The sequence below is a fragment of the Molothrus aeneus genome, chromosome 23 (assembly GCF_037042795.1).
Source record: "Molothrus aeneus isolate 106 chromosome 23, BPBGC_Maene_1.0, whole genome shotgun sequence".
NCBI classification, from domain to species: domain Eukaryota; kingdom Metazoa; phylum Chordata; class Aves; order Passeriformes; family Icteridae; genus Molothrus; species Molothrus aeneus.
In genome coordinates this window covers 4,513,853-4,534,451 of record NC_089668.1, presented here as the reverse complement: position 1 = coordinate 4,534,451, position 20,599 = coordinate 4,513,853, and the positions used below count along the sequence as shown (strand labels likewise).

Below are 20,599 nucleotides of genomic sequence, written 5' to 3'. Positions count from 1 at the left end.
CAGCCTTCTGAAACATGGAGTCAATATTCTCATCTCTTCCCTCATCCTGGGACCCCTGTGAACAGCACCACAGGAAGTCACTGAGGCAGTGCCAATGCTACAAGAGAAGCAGCATGTCTACTGCCAGACAGGTTCAGCAAGACAGACTGAACACCTCCAGTATCTGCACAACCTTCTCCAGCTTCGGGCTTGGAAACATTGGGTATCACATCCTGCTTTTCCCACAAATCCCACATTACCGGTGGTGGGATATCACACATGATTCACCACACAGGTACATGCCATCTTCGGGAGAGTAATTCTTGGGTGAAGGTACTGGAAGAACCTTCTCTGAGAGTACATGAGCTGCTGCTGTTATTCACCAGACTTCAGATGCACAGCTCGTGTGACCGTAGGAACACACACAGGTTCTCTGGGTTTAGTTTGACACAGCACTCTGGGATTCAGCCTGAGCCAAGCCAGCACACATTGACTTCCACGTTATGCAACAGCATGACAAGCACGTGAAATCAGCCCAACACCATCGCTGCCAACAGGCCGATTTCTCCCTGACTTATCTATTTGTTGTGTCCAGCCTGCACTCATCGAGAGCCTCATCAAGAAAATCTGGTGAGCAGGCAAGTAAGGCTTAATCACCCATTAATTACAGATTATCAGCGGCAGAGCCCCGCACGCCACTGTCCTGGGATGAGCCTGACCCGCAGCCGCTCGGCTCCTCCTCCTTGCCTAGGGCCTGGAGGGCAACGCGGCCAGACGCGGGCCGGGGGCTCACACGAGCCGTGGCTCGGAGAGCACGGGAGTCCCCGCGGAGAGGACGGGCCGTGCTGGGGTCCCGGAGGCCCCGCGGGGAGCAGGGACGGGGGCAGCTCCGGCCCCAGCGTCGCCCCCTCAGCGCAGGTCCCGCCCCGGTGGGGGGGGGGGGGCGGAGCCGAGCGCAGCGGCCCCGCGCGCTCCCTTTGTTCGGGCCGCGGGAGGCGCTGCCCCTTTAAATGCCCCCAGTCCGGCCCTACCGGCGCGCCGGGTGGAAGGCGCCCCGCGATTGGTTACGGCGCCTCCCGCTCATTGGCCGCCGGGAGGAATGGCGCGTCCCGCCTCTCGCATCTCATTGGCTCCGCCGGCTGCCCGTCCGGAGCGCGGGTTTCTGAGTGGGCGAAGCAGCGGTCCCTGGAAACAGTTCCGGGAAACCCCGCGTGCTGCCGGGGTCGCGCCGCCGTCCATGAGGAGAAGGAGGAGCGCGCGCCATTTGCCGTCGCTGCTTGGGCCCGAGCTGCGCCGCGCCGGCCCCGCTCCGGTGAGTGCCGGGGCCGCCCCGCGGGGCAGGGGCGCTCCGCGGCCGCGCCGAGCCCTCCTGCGTGGGCCCCGCGAGGGGACGGGCAGCGCGGGCTGCGGGCAGGCCCGGCGCGGGCGGGGACGGGCCCGGGGCGCTGGCGCGGCGGAGCGGAGGGGGGCGGGGGCCATCGCGGGGCCGCTCCGCGGGCAAAGCGGGCGGGCGCGGGCGCGGGAGCGGCGCCGGGGAGGGGCCGGGGGCGGGCCCGGCGGGTGGGGGTTGGGGGGCGGCCGGCCCGCTCCGCCCAGCCGTGCGGATCAGGGTTGCATGTGACGGGCGGCCGGGACGCGCCTCTCCCGGGGCTGTGGGTCGGGTCGGGTCCCTGCTCGGTCCCTCCGGGCTCTTAAAGCCGCAGCAGCCCCGGCTGTGCCCGGTCCGCTCTGCCCGCGGGTACGGGAGAACGCTGTCAGCGGCGAATGCGTCGCTGTCGCAGCGCGCCCTCAGAGCCGAGGCAGCGCACGATGCGGCGGAGCCGGCAGGGACAGCTGCACCCACCCGCGGCGCTCGGGGCTGCGCTTCCTGCTTCCAGCCAGGGAATAACGCTTGTCCAGTACTTCAAGGGGAAACTATCCAAAGTTTTGTTGTTAAGACATTGTTTTTTCTTAAATTAACTTTTGTCAAAAGCCTTTGCTGAATCTTGAAAAGTTTTGCTTAAATGCATCGTTGTTGAAAATACTTTAAAGATAAGACTTTATTTACTCGGTCTGAGCAGCCTTGTTGCCTGTCAGTATTTGAACATGCTACTTAAATACTTTATCTGTGCTGGACTACTCTTTTTGAAACAGTGTGTTGGCTTCCCTTTCCCATGTTTTTGGCTCTAAAGGATCCCACCGGCACTTGGTGCTGCAAAGGACATTAATGCTCATGAAGCTGGTGCTTTGGTTTTTTGATTGGTTGTTTTTTTCTTTTCCTTTGAGACTGCACTTTAGCAGAGTTTTTTTGTTTTGTTTTTCACTTGTAAAAATAATCTAACAGATTTTGCATCTCTCAGTGTAAGTTTTTTGTAAGCTATGCAAAGTGTAGTATTTGCAAACGAGCAGTGTCTGCTTGAAAATTTTGCATCCTTGAAATTGTATTTCCCACAAGCATTACATGTCCTTATCTTTCAGTTTTTCTGTCTAGGTGAACACTGTTAAAATAATACTTGAGTCTCCTGCTGACACTCAAGTTCCTAGTTCAGTCAAAAATTCCAATACTCCCTGCTTTGTTAGACAGACACCGGTGAAATTCTTTGAGGATAAATTCTTTAGAACAAAGCTCATTTCTGTTGAATTGTTGCTTGGAACTGGAGTACCAAGAGTGTTGTTTAGTACAACACAGATGAGCTGTGAATAGCCAACTCCAGTGAGAAATGAGCATGGCCAGACTTTATGGTTTAGGTTAGCAAAACATAGGAGTTCTTGGTGCAGTCAGTGTTTTTTAGTGGCACTAATGGGCACATTTCTAACCTGCTGTGCTAAAGTCATCTCCCAATCATAGTTGTGTGGGTACTGAGCAGAGTTTGTTTCTCTCTGGGCTGTGCTGGTCTCTTGCTTAGCATCACATTGGAAGTTCTCAGATTTTTCCAGGGGGTTGTGGAGTGAGCAAGGCTGAGCTGGAGAAGTGAAGGGTGCTGGCTGCATTTTGGCTTATAGGTAGTGAGAGGTCCTGGCTGCTGTGTAAAGGTCTTCAGGCTGTGATTACTTCAAAATGAAGTTTCATGTAATTCATGCCAAGAAACACCTAGCATATCATAAGTAAGCTATTAAAATGTGTTTTCTGTGATTCAATAAACTAAGGTATAAAAGAAATGGCTATAGTGCCTTCATGTACAGAATAAAGGGTCTGCCCCTTTGTACAGAAATGTTTCTGAACAGGTGAGGTTTTAATAAAACTCCAGTTCAGACTTGAAATGTGAATTCTTATTCCCCCCCACTTGTATATTTATCTTCCTTGCTTGACAAGAACCTTCTTGAATTGTGAGGCATAACTACAGGGACTGCATTTGTTTTCTTGTGGTCAATTAAAACAACAAAGCAAATCAAATGTCCCCCAAACTTCTCCCTTCAGTGTTATTTTTAACATGATTTAACTTAACTGCTTGACACAGACAATATATTGGTTAGGAGTAGCAACATAAGCAGGCTGAATGACTTGGGTGCAGAGTTTTTATCTATGCTTTACTTGGCTTCCTGTGCACCTGAGCTAAACAAGTTCCATTCCTGCATGAAACTTCAGTTTTCAGCAGCAAAACCAGCATTGGTGCATAATCACTGAAGTTCCTTATGGTCGTTTTAGATATTGTCCTTTTGCCAGAAATTTCCTGCTCCTTCTCAATTAAGCTGTTCCTAAGCATGTTTTGAGTTAACTAGACTGAATTTATAATTAATTGGATGGAGTTATACTTAGATAGTCTGTAGGTGGCAACCTCTGTTAAGAGGCATGGTATAAGATAAAGGAATAGTAACATCATGGCTGTTTATCCAGTGATTGTCAGATTCAGGCTGTGATCAGGTATCTCTTCTCAAGATGCCATACACTTTGAGGACCATACCTATGTTAATTTATTTATTTTCCAGAAAAATAACTAATTGAGCCATTTAAGTTACGAAACACTGGAAGCACCTATAGTTTTAACTTCCTGCTTGTCGTACCAGAGCTTAAAAAAAGGGGCTAGTAACTTTGTGAATTACTCTGGAGAGGCAGGAATTTGGGGTGAAAGCTAGTGAACAGCTAAAACCGTGCTTTTTATTTATCATCAAGTATTTACAGTCTTCAGCAAGGCATTGTTTGCAGCAGTGTGAAAGTTGAAACAAGACCCCTCTGGTATGCAGTTAGGAGGTGTGAGGGTAGGCAGAATCTTGGGCACCAGTGAGAATTCTCCTTGCCTGTGTAAAATTGTCCCTGATGTCTATTTATTACTCCTGCTCATTTGGTCAGCATGGTTTTGTGTCCACTGTTCTAAATTCATCCATTTCTGCATGTTTTAAAAACAAACACATATCCCATATGTACTTATATCCAGAATTCTTTACTTATAATCCACCCTTGAAGTCTTTCCAATTCAAGCAGTCTCCGTGTTTTCCAGATATTTTAATATTTAATGCAGATGAGAACCTGAGTGTGTGCGGGTCTGTCACAGGCTGAGTCACATGGACACACTGCGCATGCAAACTGAGCTAGCACTCCTCTTTACCATGCTTTTAACATCCTTTACAGCAGAATAAAAATGGTCAAGTAATCATTGGTGCTTTACTTACTAGATAAAGTCCAGTTTAAAATATTTTTCTTGTTAACTACAACGAAGTGATGTTACCTAGAGGGAGAGCTAAAGAGGCTTTCTCAGCCATGGCTTTCACCCACGGAGCTCTGCTGAACTCAGAGGGAAGTTCAGTGTTATAAGAGATGCAATTTTGCTTGTTGGTGATTGTTGGGGGAGAAAAATCAATTTAATCTCAGATTTCAGGCCAAGCTTGCCAAGCCATTAAGGGATCTATTGCTATATCTGTGAAAAGAAATACATACTGAATATTCTGGTAGCTGTGTCACTTCGGAATTTTCTACAGTCTATTTCTTTAGGAAAACCTTTTAAATAAAGTTTGTGTAAGTGGAAATAGCTAAAATCTGAACCCAAATTGAACATGCATTGCATTTGACTTTAATTCTTTATGAACCAAATCTTAAGCAAAAATAAACAATACAGCTAGTAAATTCCAAAGCTGAGTATTAATTTCCATTGCCAAAAAGCCTTTGAGCTGTGGTGCTGTGCAGTAATCTGATTCTTAGGGGTTAGATATTGCTCCACTGCTACCTGCTGGTGGTGAAGGCTGATGTCTTTTTGTGCTGCATTTCTTGCCTGTCAGAAGTTGGAATCACTGCTCCAGAGGAGGTGTTTCTGCCTGGGCACAGCATAGCTCGTCAGCCTTTTGTTCACTTATAGGCAACACTGAAAAAGTGTTCAACTTTTGGATATGTGACACTTGGAAGCTACTCTGGATTATCAGAAAATTGTCATTGAGTGTCACCATAAGCCCTTGTAGTTCAGAAGGTCATAGAAATTGCTTCAAGTAAATTTTCTGTGTTTGTGTTGCTGTAGTCTCTCAGTTCATTGTGGTTTGGTTTTGGGCTTTTTTTTTTCTCCTGTGTATAGAGAAGACAGTATATGTGTAATGAAATGATTTTATAAGGCAGTAGGAAGGTGAACACAAAAATGCCCTCCTCTTTATATCTTTATTGTGTGTCTCAGCTTGTGAGGTTTTGAGAAGAGGGGTTGAGAATGGTGCTGTACCCAAAGCATTTTTGGTGTAATTAAACCCCCTCTGCCCTGCACTGTTTCAAATTTGAGATCTTCCCAAGGCTGCCTAGCAAGCAGACATGTAGCTGAGTTTTGCCTTCTGTGATGTTCCTAACCTACAGAAAATTGATGTTCATTAGTGTTTAGACAGTTAATACCTGTAAGGATAGGTAAGCATTGTTGTACCTTTAGGTAGCTTTTTTTTTTTTCCTGTAATTAGGCTGTAGTTGCTTTTAAGTAAACTGAATTGGTTAGAAAGTAATTTCTCTTTGTCAAGTAGCAGAATGTGTGTGTGTATATATATATATGCCATGTAGCTATGGAAAACTTCCTTTCTTTTGCACACTAATGGCTTAAAGAAGTGGCATCTGACAGGAACAGTGTGAGGCTGCTTTACATGTCTCTAAAATTGCCCTTCAAGATAAGACAGCTTTAGTAAAATCATTACTGTCTGAAGAAAAATGATTTGGTTTTTTCTTCCCTTGCTCTAGCTTGCAAATCTTTATAGGATATCTTCCCACCAGTTCATGAGCTGTAGTCTGGAAGGGTTGGGTGTTCAAGGGACTGGTAGAGGTGTGCTTATGCTCGGAGTCTTGTTTTGCAGCTTAGTAAATAGCTTGAGGCCTCAGCATTTTTTACAAAAACTGTTCTTGAATCATCTCCATCCCTGTATTCCAGTACTTGATTGCATTGCTCCAGCCATGCTGCATTGTCTACCTGGTTATCATTTCACTGCTGCTCATCAACCTCTGCCCTGTCATGTAAAGCCTGAGGCGTTTTCCTTTCTGAACCTAACAGCTGATCATCCTTGTGTTCTCCGCCGGGTAGTTGGATTGTCTCTGTCAGCCTTTTTATTTGAAAGCACTGAATATCAGCTGGCTGGCTAATTGGGAAATTGAAACAGTCTTTAATGAATTGGGCAAAGCCCACTGGGATTGTCTGAGAAGATAGTTGTGCATTTTTCAGTGCACGGATTTGGAATCAGTTTGTTAATTCTGAAAGCAAGTCTTTTTATTAATATAAAGAAATGAAGATGCTGCAGTCATGCCTTCCTTTTAAACCAATAAGGTGTATATTATTGAAATAGTAGCTGTGATTTGTACAGCTCCTATTTAAGGGAAACTGAAAGCATGGAAACTGTTGCGTTGGAGCTTCAAATGACAATGTCCATCAAAGTGCAATTTTCTCTTTGTGTCCTTGAGATCTGACAGCGTCGGGAGAAAGCCTGTGGCTAGTCTTGTGCAGCATGTTGGGTTTGAAGGAAGACATGGCAACAAGCCAAGCAAGTGGAAAAAAGTATTAACAAGGAACAAGTATTAACATTTTTATACCTTAAGCTACCCTGCAGGGTTCCGTGTTCACTACATTTTCAAGGATTGGTTTAAAAGTAGCGGAATGGGAAATGGAACTAGCACTAGATCTTCTGAGTCTTTGCTGAAGGATGTTGCTGCCGTGTCCCCAGACATTCTAGCTGCTATGGTAACCAGTTAATGACAATCAGTAGATGGAGTTTAGACATTGTTATGTACATGAAGTACATTTTTAAAAAGTTATGTAAATTCTTCCATGTACATTTTTCACAGTATTAAGGGTTGTACTTTCTTTTGAAACTTAGACCAGCTGCATCCAAAAAGTATTAAATAAAACTTGATACAGGTGATTTTGCAGCATGTATACAAATTAGTTTAGATAAATCATGCATTGTCCTACAAACTAGTTATTTCTGGCTTATTGTAATATAGCTCCTGAATTTTTTCCAGCAGCATAATAAAATGGCTAATCAGGTGAATGGTAATGCGGTACAGTTAAAAGAAGAGGAAGAACCAATGGATACTTCCAGTGTAACTCACACAGAACACTACAAGACACTGATAGAGGCAGGCCTCCCACAGAAGGTGGCAGAGAGACTTGATGAAATATTTCAGACAGGTATAATATGCATTTCTTGTTTCTGATTGGTTATGAAAGTGAGGGCATACCATTTTCAAATTTTTATAGATTAAGATTTAAAAATTCATTGTTTTTGATCTGTGTAGCTCTGAATGTTTTGCTACTTTGATTTCCCTAAAGGCAAATTGGGTTTGACATTGACTAATTACTTGACACATCCTTGGAGTTGTATGTGATATCTTAGTTGCTTTAGGGCACAGAGCACTAGTTTCCTAGAGCACAAATGAAGATGTATGTTTCCACATACTAAACTGTACATTTTTTTTTTCTTCAGTCCAAATCATCATTTTGCTTTTATGTTTCTACTGTCACTGTCACAGTGATCCTAAAACACTCAAAGGCTGGAGAGGTGGCTTAGTGAGGGAAGCAACTAGCTTGTCTTGCCTGGGACTACATTTGAATTGAGTCTGCCTGTGGATTTTTTGTTCTCTCTAGTTCTGAGTGGACAGTTTAATCCATGTTGGTTATTACCCTGAAATGTTCAGCCTGACACTAACAAAGTTGAGGACTAAGCTATCTAGCAACTCCAGTAACACCTTGCTGGTAGCAAGTGGTCTCTGCAACTTCTAAAGAGGTTTCTTCATATACAGAGGTTTTCCTATTTTGTTTTTATAACCACCCTATTTTATCTTATAGACAGAGGCTTTCTTTTCCTTTTTAGAGTGTGTTCTGTGAACAGATTTACAAGAAGCAGTAGAACTGCTCTATGTGCTTATCTTGAATGCCTGGGTGGCAAAATGACAGTTTTTGTTGAAAAGAGTTCAAATTACCCTGATCAAGTGAAGGCAGTTCAAAACCAATACCTATCAGTCCTCAGTGTGAAACTGGCTCATGTGGGTGATGTCTTTTGGAAGTCATTCACAGTGAGCTTTCTTCAAGCCTTTGCCAGCTTTGATTGGCTCTAGAGAGGCACTTTCCAGCTGGGGGTCACCATGACGTGCACTGGATGGTCTGAGAGAAGGTGTCAGTAAACACCTGGGCAGAGGAACTCGTGGGCTTCTGACATGTGGTGCAGTTAGGTTGTGTTGTGAGGAGTTCTTCAGGAGTTTAAAAGCTTTTTAGCCCAGAACATGACTACCAAGTATAATTCCACTGCATGAGTAAGCTGAAAACATTTATTTACACTTCATTATTGCCACTGAAGATGTTTGCATTGTGGAGGGGTTTGTCAGTGAAGCAAACTACTTTAGACACTTGAGCCAAATTTGGGGTTGAATTTAGCGATTTTTTTGGTCTGCTGAAGTCTTCTATGAAAGATACAGGTGCCTTCCAATATGCAGGATCACTTCTGAAATGTAGTCCTTGGGCTTGGCACTACTGTGCATTTTCCAAATCAAGTAGCAGTGAAATAATCTGTGTATTTTGGAGAGCAAGCTGTTGCAAAGTGTGTGGAGTTTTAGTATTTATCCTAAATTTGGATGTATGATTTTAAAAGTGTAAATCTCACTCTATATGTCTGACTCCACAACTGATGCAAGTACATTACAAAAGGAAAAAAAAAAACCAAAACCCTGTAAAGATCCTTAAAAAGAAATGCTTCAGAACTGGTCCAGTGTTTCTTGGGGGAGTCTGTACCTGTAAAATTAACATTAGCTTTTCTGGGTACATAGCAGGGCTCAAAATAATACCTTTTTGAATTCTGGCTCTTGGAACTGCATAGAGCAACAAAATAACTTTAAAAAGCCCCAAACACTGTTTAAGATTCACATGAAGTCCACTGACTCCTGCTTTTTTGAAGCTGGAGGAAAGAGTGAACAAATAATTTTTGCTTCCTAATATTTTACGGGGTAGAGCTTCCTAGGTATTTGATCATCAGTTGGGTAGTTCCTTTTCCCCATCCAATAGGATACTTGTAATGTTCACCTGCCAGTTCACCCTAAAACAGCTCAGCTCAAGAGAAGGAAGTGTGAAACTTAAAATGAGGGATAAACAAACAAAATTCAAATCATTAAAAGCGAGCCACAGCTCATTGTTTCAGACCCTGGTGTGTAAAATACTGCTTTTATGCAGCAGATTGCATTCCTGAATGCTAGAAAACTGTTACACATGGGATATAATCTTGCAGTCAGTTAGTGCTTAGGTATATACATTTTAATTTAACTTTTTCATTGTACTCATATTCTTTCATATACTTGTGTAGGAATATATAATTAAATGTATAATTCTGTTGCTATGGAATGTAACTTTTTGGCTTTAAAAGCAAATTGCATAGTTCTTAGTTTGTATGAAATTCAATAGAAATCTGTAACTTCTTTATCTTTAACTTTTAGGCTTGGTAGCTTATGTCGATCTTGATGAAAGAGCAATTGATGCTCTTAGGGAATTTAATGAAGAAGGAGCCCTCTCTGTATTACAGCAATTTAAAGAAAGTGACCTGTCGCATGTCCAGGTAAGGTGAGAGCCCCAGGGGTGTGAGCACATCAGTGTACATTGTGTTCTGGCACCGCTGGCAGGAGAGTTGTAACTTAGAAATTCACTGATGTCGCTGTATTAGATTTCAAACCCAAATAACGAGTCTGTTAAAAATTGCCTTAAATGTGTAGGTATTTGAGCACAAAGCAAAACCTCCCAGATAATAAAAACATGTGTGCAATTGAGAAAATAGGTTAAAATGCTGTTTGGAATCTGATGACTTTTTCAATCTGACAAGTTTGTTCAATTAATTATTGTATTTTCCTGAAGGATTCTTTTGACATTTATTTCATTGACTTGAAGTAGTGACTTCATGGTATGGAGTGTAAGATTCAGTGGATTCCCAGGGCTTGTCATACACACAATTGAATCATTTTGTAAATTGTATCTACAGAACAAAAGTGCATTTTTATGTGGAGTTATGAAGACCTACAGGCAAAGAGAGAAACAAGGCAGCAAAGTACAGGAATCAACGAAGGGACCAGATGAAGCAAAGATTAAGGTAACACTTGGAAATACTGGTTATTCTGTACTAGCTGATATATTACTTGTACATGCACTGAATATGAACTCAAAGAGCATCAATACCACCTGGATAAGTGTATTCACACTATGCTTTAAAGGGCCTGCATGGTAGAGATTCTGTAGAGAAGGCTTGTTGGAAATGCAGCTCTTTCTGATCACAGTTACCAAAATTTAATCCCTATAAAACATTGAGACCTGTTTGAGAATTGTCTCAGTTGTCCAGTGCTCTGCACTTCTTGGGGTGCTACATATGAAATGGAAAATAAGGGAAAAGGCAAACAAGTTCTTTCCAGCAACCTTGTAATATAAAACAAATGCTGCTGTTTATGAAAGCTTTTTAAAGCCACAAAACAACAGGGGTTTTTGGAGGTTCTATCCCTTCATCTCTACCTTAGCAAGTGTGGCAAGGAGCAGATAAAGAATTGCTTGTCTAGGAATGATTTTTGTTCTGTATATTTAACCCACTGCCCTCCTTCCTGTAAGTAGTCTGATTTTTTTTTTCCCCAGGCTTTGCTAGAGCGGACTGGTTACACTTTGGATGTAACTACAGGACAGAGGAAATATGGGGGTCCTCCTCCAGATACTGTGTATTCTGGTGTTCAGCCTGGCATTGGAACAGAGGTTGGTACATACAGACTAATCTGATCATTGCTTTGCATACTTATGCAAACTGCTAAATAGGAAATACTTGAAAATAAGGTTAATGTATTGTAGAGGAAAATAATCTCCCATGTGTGTCTTAATCAATCTTTCATACTCCTCAGTATTCTGCAAAAGACAGGAAGACAGGTTAAAGTGGAGAAAAAAGAAGTGGAATATACTAAAAACCTGTTCTTTTTAAAGTTAAAAGATAATTGGAAGAGTTTCAAGGACTATTTTTTTTTTCCTTCCAAAGGACGAAGTCTAGTCTGTGAGCAATTATTTGGAAATTTATGGTTGTGACTGAACCTGTGCATCTTCCTAGCAAGCTGTGAGCAAACTTAGGTTTGATTATGAAAATGCTTGAACTGGGTATTTCTTCACTTAGCTTTTCTACAAGGTTCTAGTCCCTAGCAGGGTGTTTTGTAATACATGCTCAACACTTAAATACTCTGTCACATTGCTGCAGATGTGATACAGGAGTTTTTTCAGAGATTTTTCTATAAACCACCAGACTAGATTGGAGAAAACATTCAGTCTATTGATGTCTTTCAGTTTATAGATAAGTTTTCCATTCTTTGAGCTGCTGAAGCTCTTGTGTTTATTGTCAAGAAGATGTCAAGAAGTATCACAGTAAGGATGATTTCTGAAGGGAACATTCATATTCCATGAAGGAAAAATAAATTAGTGGTGGTGGTAGATAATTAGAATGAGTCCTTGCACTGAAAGATAAGAACTGATGTTTATAACTTCTCAAGCTCTGCTTAGGTCTGTGTGCTCTATGCTAATTGAGGTTTTGTCTTTAAAAGCTGCAAATGAGCTAGAATTAAGTGTTCTAGAAGTAATGACAATGTAGATATCTATCTAGAGGAATACCTTGATCTTTCTAGGGAGATGGTGAAAAAACCTTTAGGCTCTGCCATTAAACTTTCACTTGTGTGTGATGAATCAGTTCCTTTCTCCCCAATAAGTAATGTTCAGTCAACATTCACATTGAACTTAGAGAGGCTAAGCTTTTAAGAAATGTTCTGGAAACTGAATTTCAGGAATATATGTGTAACATGAAGTATCTAGAAGTTCTGCCTTGTTCCATGTTTTTCATATTCTCCTCATGAGTTTGTTATATTGGTGCTTCTTACGGGCATGCTGAGTGTCTTTAGTTCTGAAATTCTGCCATGCCTTCAGTGTGAGATACAATTATGGCAAGGCCTTCCTGAGAAGGAAAATGTTGACTCATGGCTTTTTTTCCTACAAAAAATATTTGAAGTTAAAATAAATTTATTTTTATCTTAATGGGTGTTTGGAATGTTTTGTTTGTACTAACAAGGAGGAGGTTTTGAGACTTTGGAGGAGAGCTGCAGTGATTAAACAGCTGGGGGGATCTTTCTAGGGAGACCTCAGCTAAAGATATCAACCTTAACAAAACTTTACCCAAGTTAATTGTATGCAACAAAACCACAAGAATTCACAGTTTTGCTTAAGTAAATATTAAAGATTCTGTTGGTAAAACAAATGCAGACAAGAAATAAGACTACAGTGTATATTAAAGTGGAAAACGTGCATCACACAATTAAAAGGAAATTATTATTATTATTATTAAATAATTTTTCCATCTCTGTAGCTTTCCAAGGAAGGGTAATTTACAGAGTGATTTGAAAATACTGCAAGAGCAAGGAAGTGCTTGGCCTGCTTTAACATATGATACCCAACTAGATAGCCTGTAAGGTCTTAGTTTTTAACTGCCAAAATTTAAACCAGGTAAGAACCATTTATCTCTTCAGCAGGGGAAATTCATAGCCTCTTCAATGTAAATAACAAACTCAGGTTTTCTGTGTGTAAAACCTCATACAAATGGCAGGAGGATTAGAGCACTTGGGACATGCAGTGAATCAGCTGCTCTGAAGGCTGCACTGGTGACTGCAATGATTCTGCTCTGCTGGTTCATCTGCTTTGTTCTTCCTTTCCCAGGAATTTCCAAGTGTTAAAAAGAAGCTTGTATTTCTGAAAAAGCTTTGTTTCAAGTGTCCTCTTCCTTTTTAGGTTTTTGTTGGTAAAATTCCCCGAGACCTTTATGAAGATGAGTTGGTACCACTCTTTGAGAAGGCTGGTCCAATTTGGGATCTGCGTCTCATGATGGATCCTCTTTCTGGTCAGAACAGAGGTTATGCTTTCATTACCTTTTGTAGTAAAGATGCAGCACAAGAAGCAGTCAAACTGGTGAGTTCACTTTCTTCCAGACAGGTCAAGACAAAGCAAACAGCAAACATGTTGGTAATTTCTTAAGTAATGACGTCTTCAAAGCATCCATTGACAGACTCAAAATTTTACTTTCTTAAAAATTGCCTCCTGATTTCATTAGTAAATACAGATACTTCTAAGACTGTTACCTGCTGTACCTTACTTTGGCTGATCAGAGTACTTGGGTGATTGATAGGAGCCTACTTGATTCCAGCTTTAATCCTGATTAAAACAAAGACCATGTCTGTCTTGAATTGTTTTTGTTAAAGGTTGAATTCTTGTACCTTTAAAGGCCCGTTGGAGTCTTTGTTTTCAGAGCAGTCCAGCTGTGGGTACAGGCATGAAGCAGTGCACTAGATTTTTTATGAATGGAATCTTTAAATCTTGATGGTAAAATTTTTTAATCCTATCATATACAAAGTCAAAAAAATTCCTGCTGTTGTGGGTGGGGTAGAAGCCAGGTCACAGACTTATTCAGACTGTTGATTGTCTTGGCAAACCCTCTCAGTGTTCAAAGGAAAGAGGAAAAACTGCCAGTATCTTTAATACAGTGTATTTGCTTACTGATAACAGCAGCAGCAGTTGACTGACAGCAGAGGAAGCAGTAACCAGTTGCTAGAAAGATCTTTCAAGTCTGAGATAAACAGTAGGTGAATAAATTTATGCAATGCAATTTGTATATGGTCCCATGTTGTTCCTGTTACTGCAGGTTTTTTTGTAGCTTTCCATTCAACAAAACTTCTGAAGTCTGTGGAGATCCTAAGCTTGGCACTGTTCTTCCAAGTGAATGCTGACACAAAACCAGCTGCTCTAAGAATTCTCTTGCAATGCCAATTCAGTATGCTATATATAAAAGTAGTAGATGATGAAGAAAATACCTGAGTTTATGGTTTGGGAATATTTTTATGCATAGTATTGTGGATAAAACAAATCAATGGCTTTGTTTTTTTCAGTGTGACAACTATGAAATCCGTCCTGGCAAGCACCTTGGAGTATGCATCTCCGTGGCAAACAACAGGTTATTTGTTGGGTCAATTCCAAAGAACAAAACTAAGGAAAACATACTGGAAGAGTTTGGTAAAGTCACAGGTAAGACTTCATGAGTCCCAGAATACCATTTAGTCTCTGCTTTGTAGGTCTGGCTGTTTGACAGATGTGTTCAGGTATCATTTAAACAATTTTCAAGTTGGATTCCAAGTTTGACTTTGTTAGAAATGTTATGTATGTACTACATCTGAAGGTGGAGTGTAAAGGGACTCGTGTTTGTTTTAGTGATTGTTACATGAATGATGATGTAACTTTACAGTTAGAGATGGAAACTGCTCGAATGAACTCAGAAACCAGCACACATGAACTCTGAAGAAACTGAAGGCTCCAATTCTGTTCCCTGTTCTAACTTTCTCTTGAAGGCTCTGTATTTGTTACTGGATCTACAGGAGGTTCTGCTGTCAACATGGAGAAGTTTTTTGTGGAGCCTGAAGCAAATGTATTCCTGAGTAGTGAAGGGGAGGAGGGAGTACTAAATTGGTTTGGAGGGAATATTACTAGAGAAATAGTTAATAACAGATTAATTTTTTTGTCCCAGTTTTTCAGCATTCTCCAGTATGTGCAGCAAGTAGGAAGAAGAGAAGTCAGCTCATCAGTGAAAGGGTGCTGCTGCCTTAGATAAGAGATTGAGTCACTTGCTCTTGTTCCTGTAGGAGAGCTTTAACCTCCTGCTTCTTTTTTAGGATTGCTATTTATAAATACTTCAGGAAAGTGGTGAAAACAGAAGGTGAATATTCATTTAGTTCTCTCTCCTCTTTTTGGAGAGATGTGGAAGATGTTCCTTCTAGGTTCTGCAGGAGGCAGGGGAGAGGTCATGTGTTAGTGCTGGCTGTCTCTCAAAGATGTAAAAGTGATTTCAAAAGTATAGAAAACTTAGACTGTGTGAGTTGCTGAGGTTGATGTTTTGCAGAGCTATTCTGAGGAATTTTAATTGCTAGGTGACATGTTTCTGGGTAAATTGGATGAATATCTATTTGTTTTGCTTTTCTTGTGCTCCCACTCCCTTTCAGGTGTAAAATTCAAATTCACTACAAAACATGAGTGAAGGCATTTTAAGGTAGACTCTAGATTTTTACTTTCCTTTTGAAGCTCAGTACTAAAGATATGTTTTTCAGAGGGTTTGGTGGATGTAATTTTGTATCATCAACCTGATGATAAAAAGAAGAATCGAGGATTCTGCTTCTTGGAATACGAGGATCACAAGTCAGCAGCACAAGCTCGCCGCCGCCTGATGAGTGGCAAAGTAAAAGTCTGGGGAAATGTTGTTACAGTGGAATGGGCTGATCCAGTAGAGGAACCTGATCCAGAAGTGATGGCAAAGGTCAGTGAGGACTTCTCTGGGTGCTCTTGTGCTTTGGGAGGAATTTCTTTATGCCATAGTGACCAAGATTTGTTGCAGCTGAGCAAGGCTAGTTTTGAGGCACAAAAGCAATAGGGGGCATTTTCACCCTAAGCTGTGCAAGTGGTCTGAGCACTGTGGATGAGTTACCATTGGCAATGTTGGAAATGTGCTGTTCCTAACTGCTGGGAACATCTGAGCTAGTCCTGTGCAGGGTTATCCTGCTGCATTGACACATCAGGCTGTGCATTTCCTGCTTTAGCTGTAATCCATACCAGGTAGGTATTGTGTAAAACTATTTTTCCAGAGTGAGATAAAGGTGAAGTTCAGAGTAGGGAATGATTATGTGCATTTTATCCCAGTGTTTTGGGGTAACTCCTTGCTGTCCTTGAGGTCTGTTACTAAAATTTTGCTGGGATTTGTGGCATCCCAGAAGCAGAAAATCAAAGTTGGATATTCTTCTGGTTATGGAAGGGAACTGTGAAAGAAGTTGTAGAAACTTCATACAGGTAAATATGAGGCAATTTTTTTTTTTTAAACAGATTCAGAATTAGTAAAGTTACCCAAATTTCTTAATGCAACAAAAAAGGGAATAATTTCTAGTTAGTTGTTTCTTTTGAGGTTTGACTTTTAAAGATTACAGCTTTGTTCTCATTTTTTCACCAGGTTAAAGTTTTATTTGTAAGAAACTTGGCCACTACTGTGACAGAAGAAATTCTTGAGAAATCCTTTTCTGAATTTGGAAAGCTGGAAAGAGTAAAGAAGTTGAAGGATTATGCATTTGTTCATTTTGAGGACAGAGGTGCAGCAGTGAAGGTAGGTTAATTATTCTTTCTTTGTTAAGTTGGTGAGAGCACTTTATTTTTTATGAATGGTTTTAAGAAATTTTTTTACAGTAAATACCTAGGTAAGACAAATTGTAGAGCCCATTGAATAAGGTTCCCATTGGGAGAATTTCAATGCTAATAATTTTGTTCCTATGATTTTCAGTAGCTAGGAGGATGTGAAACTTGAAAGGACAAAACTGTAGCAAGTTAACAAGTAGACTGGAAAAGAGGTGTAGAGCAATGCAGGAGAGTCTAGAGAAGAGGAAAAAAAAAAGGTCAACCTAGACAATTTTACTGAGGAAACACTGGCAGAAGGTATCAGTTGTCTCTCAAAGACCCCTGTTTAAAGGCTGTGTGTAGTTTTGGAGTGACAGAGTGTCAAATAGAAATTGGGAGGTAATTAAAAAATGCTTTGTGAAGGACAGGAGAGTGGTGTTGGCAACTCTTTAAGCATTACCTGGTTTTAACTCTGTGTCTGCCCAAGGTTTCTTCTCTATGACTTGTTAAATATTGGAGATCATTATTGTAAGTTTGAGTTCTCTTCCTTTGTGTCCATGAGCTGTTGAGAAGTTCATTAATATCTGCTGACTGTGATTCAGTATATTGAATTCTGTAGAAATTACTCCACCTGTCTTTTAAATCCATAGTTGATGGGGGAAGAAGGAGAGTAGGAAGTGTTTTTTTGAATTTGGGAGCCTTGAAGCAAATATATTGCATGTGGTGTATGTGGCTACATGGACAGTTCAAAGGCTCTGTACTTGATCTTCTTATTAATGATTTTATAGCCATTTAATTGCTTGGGATTTTACTGCACAGGAGATTAGGTTTTAGAATACTCTTGATTATGGCTTTAAGATGAATATCACTTACTTAGCAAGGCTGAGGTTGATTTGGAGAGGTTTAGACCATGTCTGAGGGAGGACAAGAAGTTGAAACAAAGGGTAGGTCAGCAACACCTCTGGATGTGGTTTTCTGTAGGATGTCTGTAAACACTCTCCAGCCCTTTCCAAGTACAATTACCTGCTAAATGCTCTGTTGGATTTCAGCAACTGGAAACTTGTAGCAGCTGAGGAAAAGACAGATCAAATGCATCACTAACGTTCATCTCAACCTGGAAACCACCACACCTGGCCCATGTGGCTGCTTCATGGCCACTACATTGGCTTATGAGCTTTGTGAGATATTTCTGTGTGTGGATGTGTTTGGCTTTCAATGAAGTTATGGTATTTATGTGTGAAATGCATAGAACTGGATCACTGATTCTAGCATTTACTGATTTTCATCAATAATAATGTGGAAGTAAATTGCCACAATTTCTAATGTTTTTGAGGCATGTAGGTGTACAGACACAAAGTCTTCATTAATGCAAATATTAATACCCAAAAAAGTTTAATGCAAAGCAGATAACTCCAGGTGAGGAACTGGGGGGTCTAATCCTAATTGTACTTTGTGTATTAAGTTCTCTTTGTGGGCACATTTGATAGTAAAAAATTGCACATTAATTTTCTGGAGGATTCAGGGCTTGCTTGATGAGATCACCAAGTTTCAGTAATCTTCTGTGTTTTTTTCTCCTCAAGTATTACTTGTGTCCTCAGAACTACTTCATTTTCTCAGTCACTTGACTCACATTCAGCTACCTGGGAACCCCAAGCATAACAATTCTTTCTCCAGTGAGTGTTTATGTCAGTGAGACTAGTGAAAACTTCTTTATTTCTGAAAGGTTTCTAGGAGATACAGGAACATAAAAACTGATGGTGCTATATCTGACTTCATAAAAATAATTCTTAATATGTTTTAACCCTCTTTTTTATCTTATGATATAAAAAAAATGCTGCTTCCCTGTAACTGGTGAATAAAGTGGGACTTGGAAAAGTGATGTGTAACATTCTGTTTATGTAGCACAAAGCAAAGCACATGGCAGAGCTCAGCCTGGAGCAGCCCAGCTGTCTGGTTTCTTGCAGTAAGTTTTAGTTCCCTTTGAATGGAAAAAAATTTTTAGTTCTTTTTCTTTTAATTTTTGTACAGGCTATGAATGAAATGAATGGGAAAGAGATAGAAGGGGAAGAAATTGAAATAGTATTAGCAAAGCCACCGGATAAGAAAAGGAAAGAACGTCAGGCTGCCAGACAGGCCTCCCGGAGCACTGCGTGAGTGTCACCCTCACACCTGCTATTGCTGCACTCTGCAGTTGTGCTGTGCAACAGGGGCTGGTCTAGAACAACCTGAATGACTTGACTTGACTTGACTTCTCTCCACGTTGCATATTGTTAATTAACAAAGGCAGATATATACTGTATTTTGAGTTGCTTTTGGAGATAAATAATTCTGTGCTTCTTTCTCTTTACTAGGTATGAAGATTATTATTACTACCCTCCGCCTCGCATGCCACCTCCTATTAGAGGCCGAGGCCGTGGAGGAAGAGGTGGATATGGCTATCCCCCAGATTACTATGGCTATGAAGATTATTATGATGATTACTATGGCTATGACTATCATGACTACCGTGGTGGCTATGAAGATCCCTATTACGGCTATGATGATGGCTATGCTATAAGAGGAAGAGGAGGAGGAGGAAGGGGTGGGAGAGGTGCCCCTCCACCACCTAGGGGGCGGGGAGCACCACCACCAAGAGGTAGAGCTGGCTACTCACAGAGGGGGGCACCCATGGGACCGCCGAGAGGAGCCAGGGGGGGGAGAGGGGGCCCCGCGCAGCAGCAGAGAGGACGCGGTGCTCGTGGAGCCAGGGGCAACCGTGGGGGCAACGTAGGAGGCAAGAGAAAGGCAGATGGGTACAACCAGCCTGATTCCAAGCGCCGGCAGACCAACAACCAGCAGAATTGGGGCTCCCAACCCATCGCTCAGCAGCCGCTCCAGCAAGGTGGTGACTATGCCGGTAACTATGGTTACAATAATGACAACCAGGAATTTTATCAGGATACTTATGGGCAACAGTGGAAGTAGACAAGTGAGGAGGGATTGAGAATATTGGAAATATAGAATTGGCTATAGCTCTACATCTTTCAAAAAAAAAAAAAATTGGCTTAATGTTTCATCCTTCAGTAGCGATTGGCTGCCATTTGTATTGGGCTGAAGAATCACTCTATTGTGTATATACTCGAGTCTCTTAGTTTTCTTTTTTCATAAACGCACTTGGACATTACTGGGCTTGCAGAATTCCTGAACTCCTTATGGGGTCTCAGTGCTTTTATCATTTTAGGCTTCACTTTAGCAGTTTAAAAGCAGGAATGGCACACTGTTCAATCATGATTTTGCAGAACCTCTGGTTTTGGACAGTTTCTTCTTTTTTTTTTTTTTTTTTTGGATTTGGGATAGACTACATAGGAGTATGCTGTACATAAAAGTAAAAGCTAGTGCTTTGTCTTAGTAGTTTTAAGAAATTACAACAAATTAAGTTTTCTTGTATTGAAAATAACATGATTGTATGTTTTGCATTCCTAGAAGTAGGATAACTGTGTTTTTAAATTGTTATAACTTCACACCTTTTTGAAAATCTGCCCTACAAAATTTGTTTGGCTTAAAACGTCAAAGCCGTGGCAATTTGTTCCTTGATGTGATTGTATTTCCAATTTCTTGTTCATGTAAGATTTCAATAAAACTCAAAAATCTATTCAAAACATTACCTATTTCAAATTCAATTGTGTCCTAAAACATTATTTCATTGGTAATTCTTGTGAAAAATATTGTTTTCAAAGTATAACTGCCTATGTGAGTGATCAAATTCGTGCAAAATTTCCTGTGCTTTCCAACATTTAGCACTGTGGACATCAGACTGAAAAGTAGGAGAAATTACAGACAGCCCAAAAGGCACTCACTGTTAATTGCTGTTCAATAATTTATCAGCATCTAATTTTGAAACTTTTTTTCCTATTTAAAAGTGTTGAATTGTATCCAAGCATTCACAGAGATCTAATTTAAATCTAGTCCTGTAATGTAATGTGGAGAAGGAAGCAGATCCTACAATGGTGTTAATTTTGTTCCTTTGGTGATGTCCTGTGGAGTCC

General features: G+C 41.1%; 1 protein-coding gene across 3 annotated transcripts; it reads left to right on the top strand.

Annotated features, from left to right (window-relative positions):
* The first annotated feature begins 1,185 nt into the window (after positions 1 to 1,185).
* HNRNPR (heterogeneous nuclear ribonucleoprotein R) lies at positions 1,186 to 20,217 on the top strand. 3 transcript variants are annotated; one of them, XM_066564714.1, is made up of 11 exons: positions 1,186 to 1,291; positions 7,364 to 7,529; positions 9,821 to 9,939; positions 10,357 to 10,464; positions 10,995 to 11,108; positions 13,167 to 13,343; positions 14,318 to 14,453; positions 15,527 to 15,732; positions 16,417 to 16,566; positions 18,603 to 18,724; positions 18,926 to 20,217. In XM_066564714.1, exons 1-11 carry the CDS (start codon positions 1,217 to 1,219, stop codon positions 19,536 to 19,538), a joined length of 1,986 nt encoding a protein of 661 aa, XP_066420811.1. In that variant the 5' UTR covers positions 1,186 to 1,216; the 3' UTR covers positions 19,539 to 20,217. The 3 variants fall into 3 exon arrangements, with proteins under 3 accessions (XP_066420811.1, XP_066420812.1, XP_066420810.1); XM_066564713.1 differs by having other exon boundaries at positions 1,193 to 1,291; positions 7,361 to 7,529; XM_066564715.1 differs by lacking the exon at positions 7,364 to 7,529 and having other exon boundaries at positions 1,187 to 1,291.
* Positions 20,218 to 20,599: the final 382 nt, after the last annotated feature.

Bases quoted from the DNA above. Each gene is read 5' to 3' on its own strand.
- HNRNPR (XM_066564713.1), top strand. From the start codon at position 1,217: ATGAGGAGAAGGAGGAGCGCGCGCCATTTGCCGTCGCTGCTTGGGCCC. The intron at 10,465-10,994 runs GTAACACTTGGA...TTTTTTCCCCAG, and splicing joins CAGATGAAGCAAAGATTAAG to GCTTTGCTAGAGCGGACTGG. The intron at 13,344-14,317 runs GTGAGTTCACTT...TGTTTTTTTCAG, and splicing joins CACAAGAAGCAGTCAAACTG to TGTGACAACTATGAAATCCG.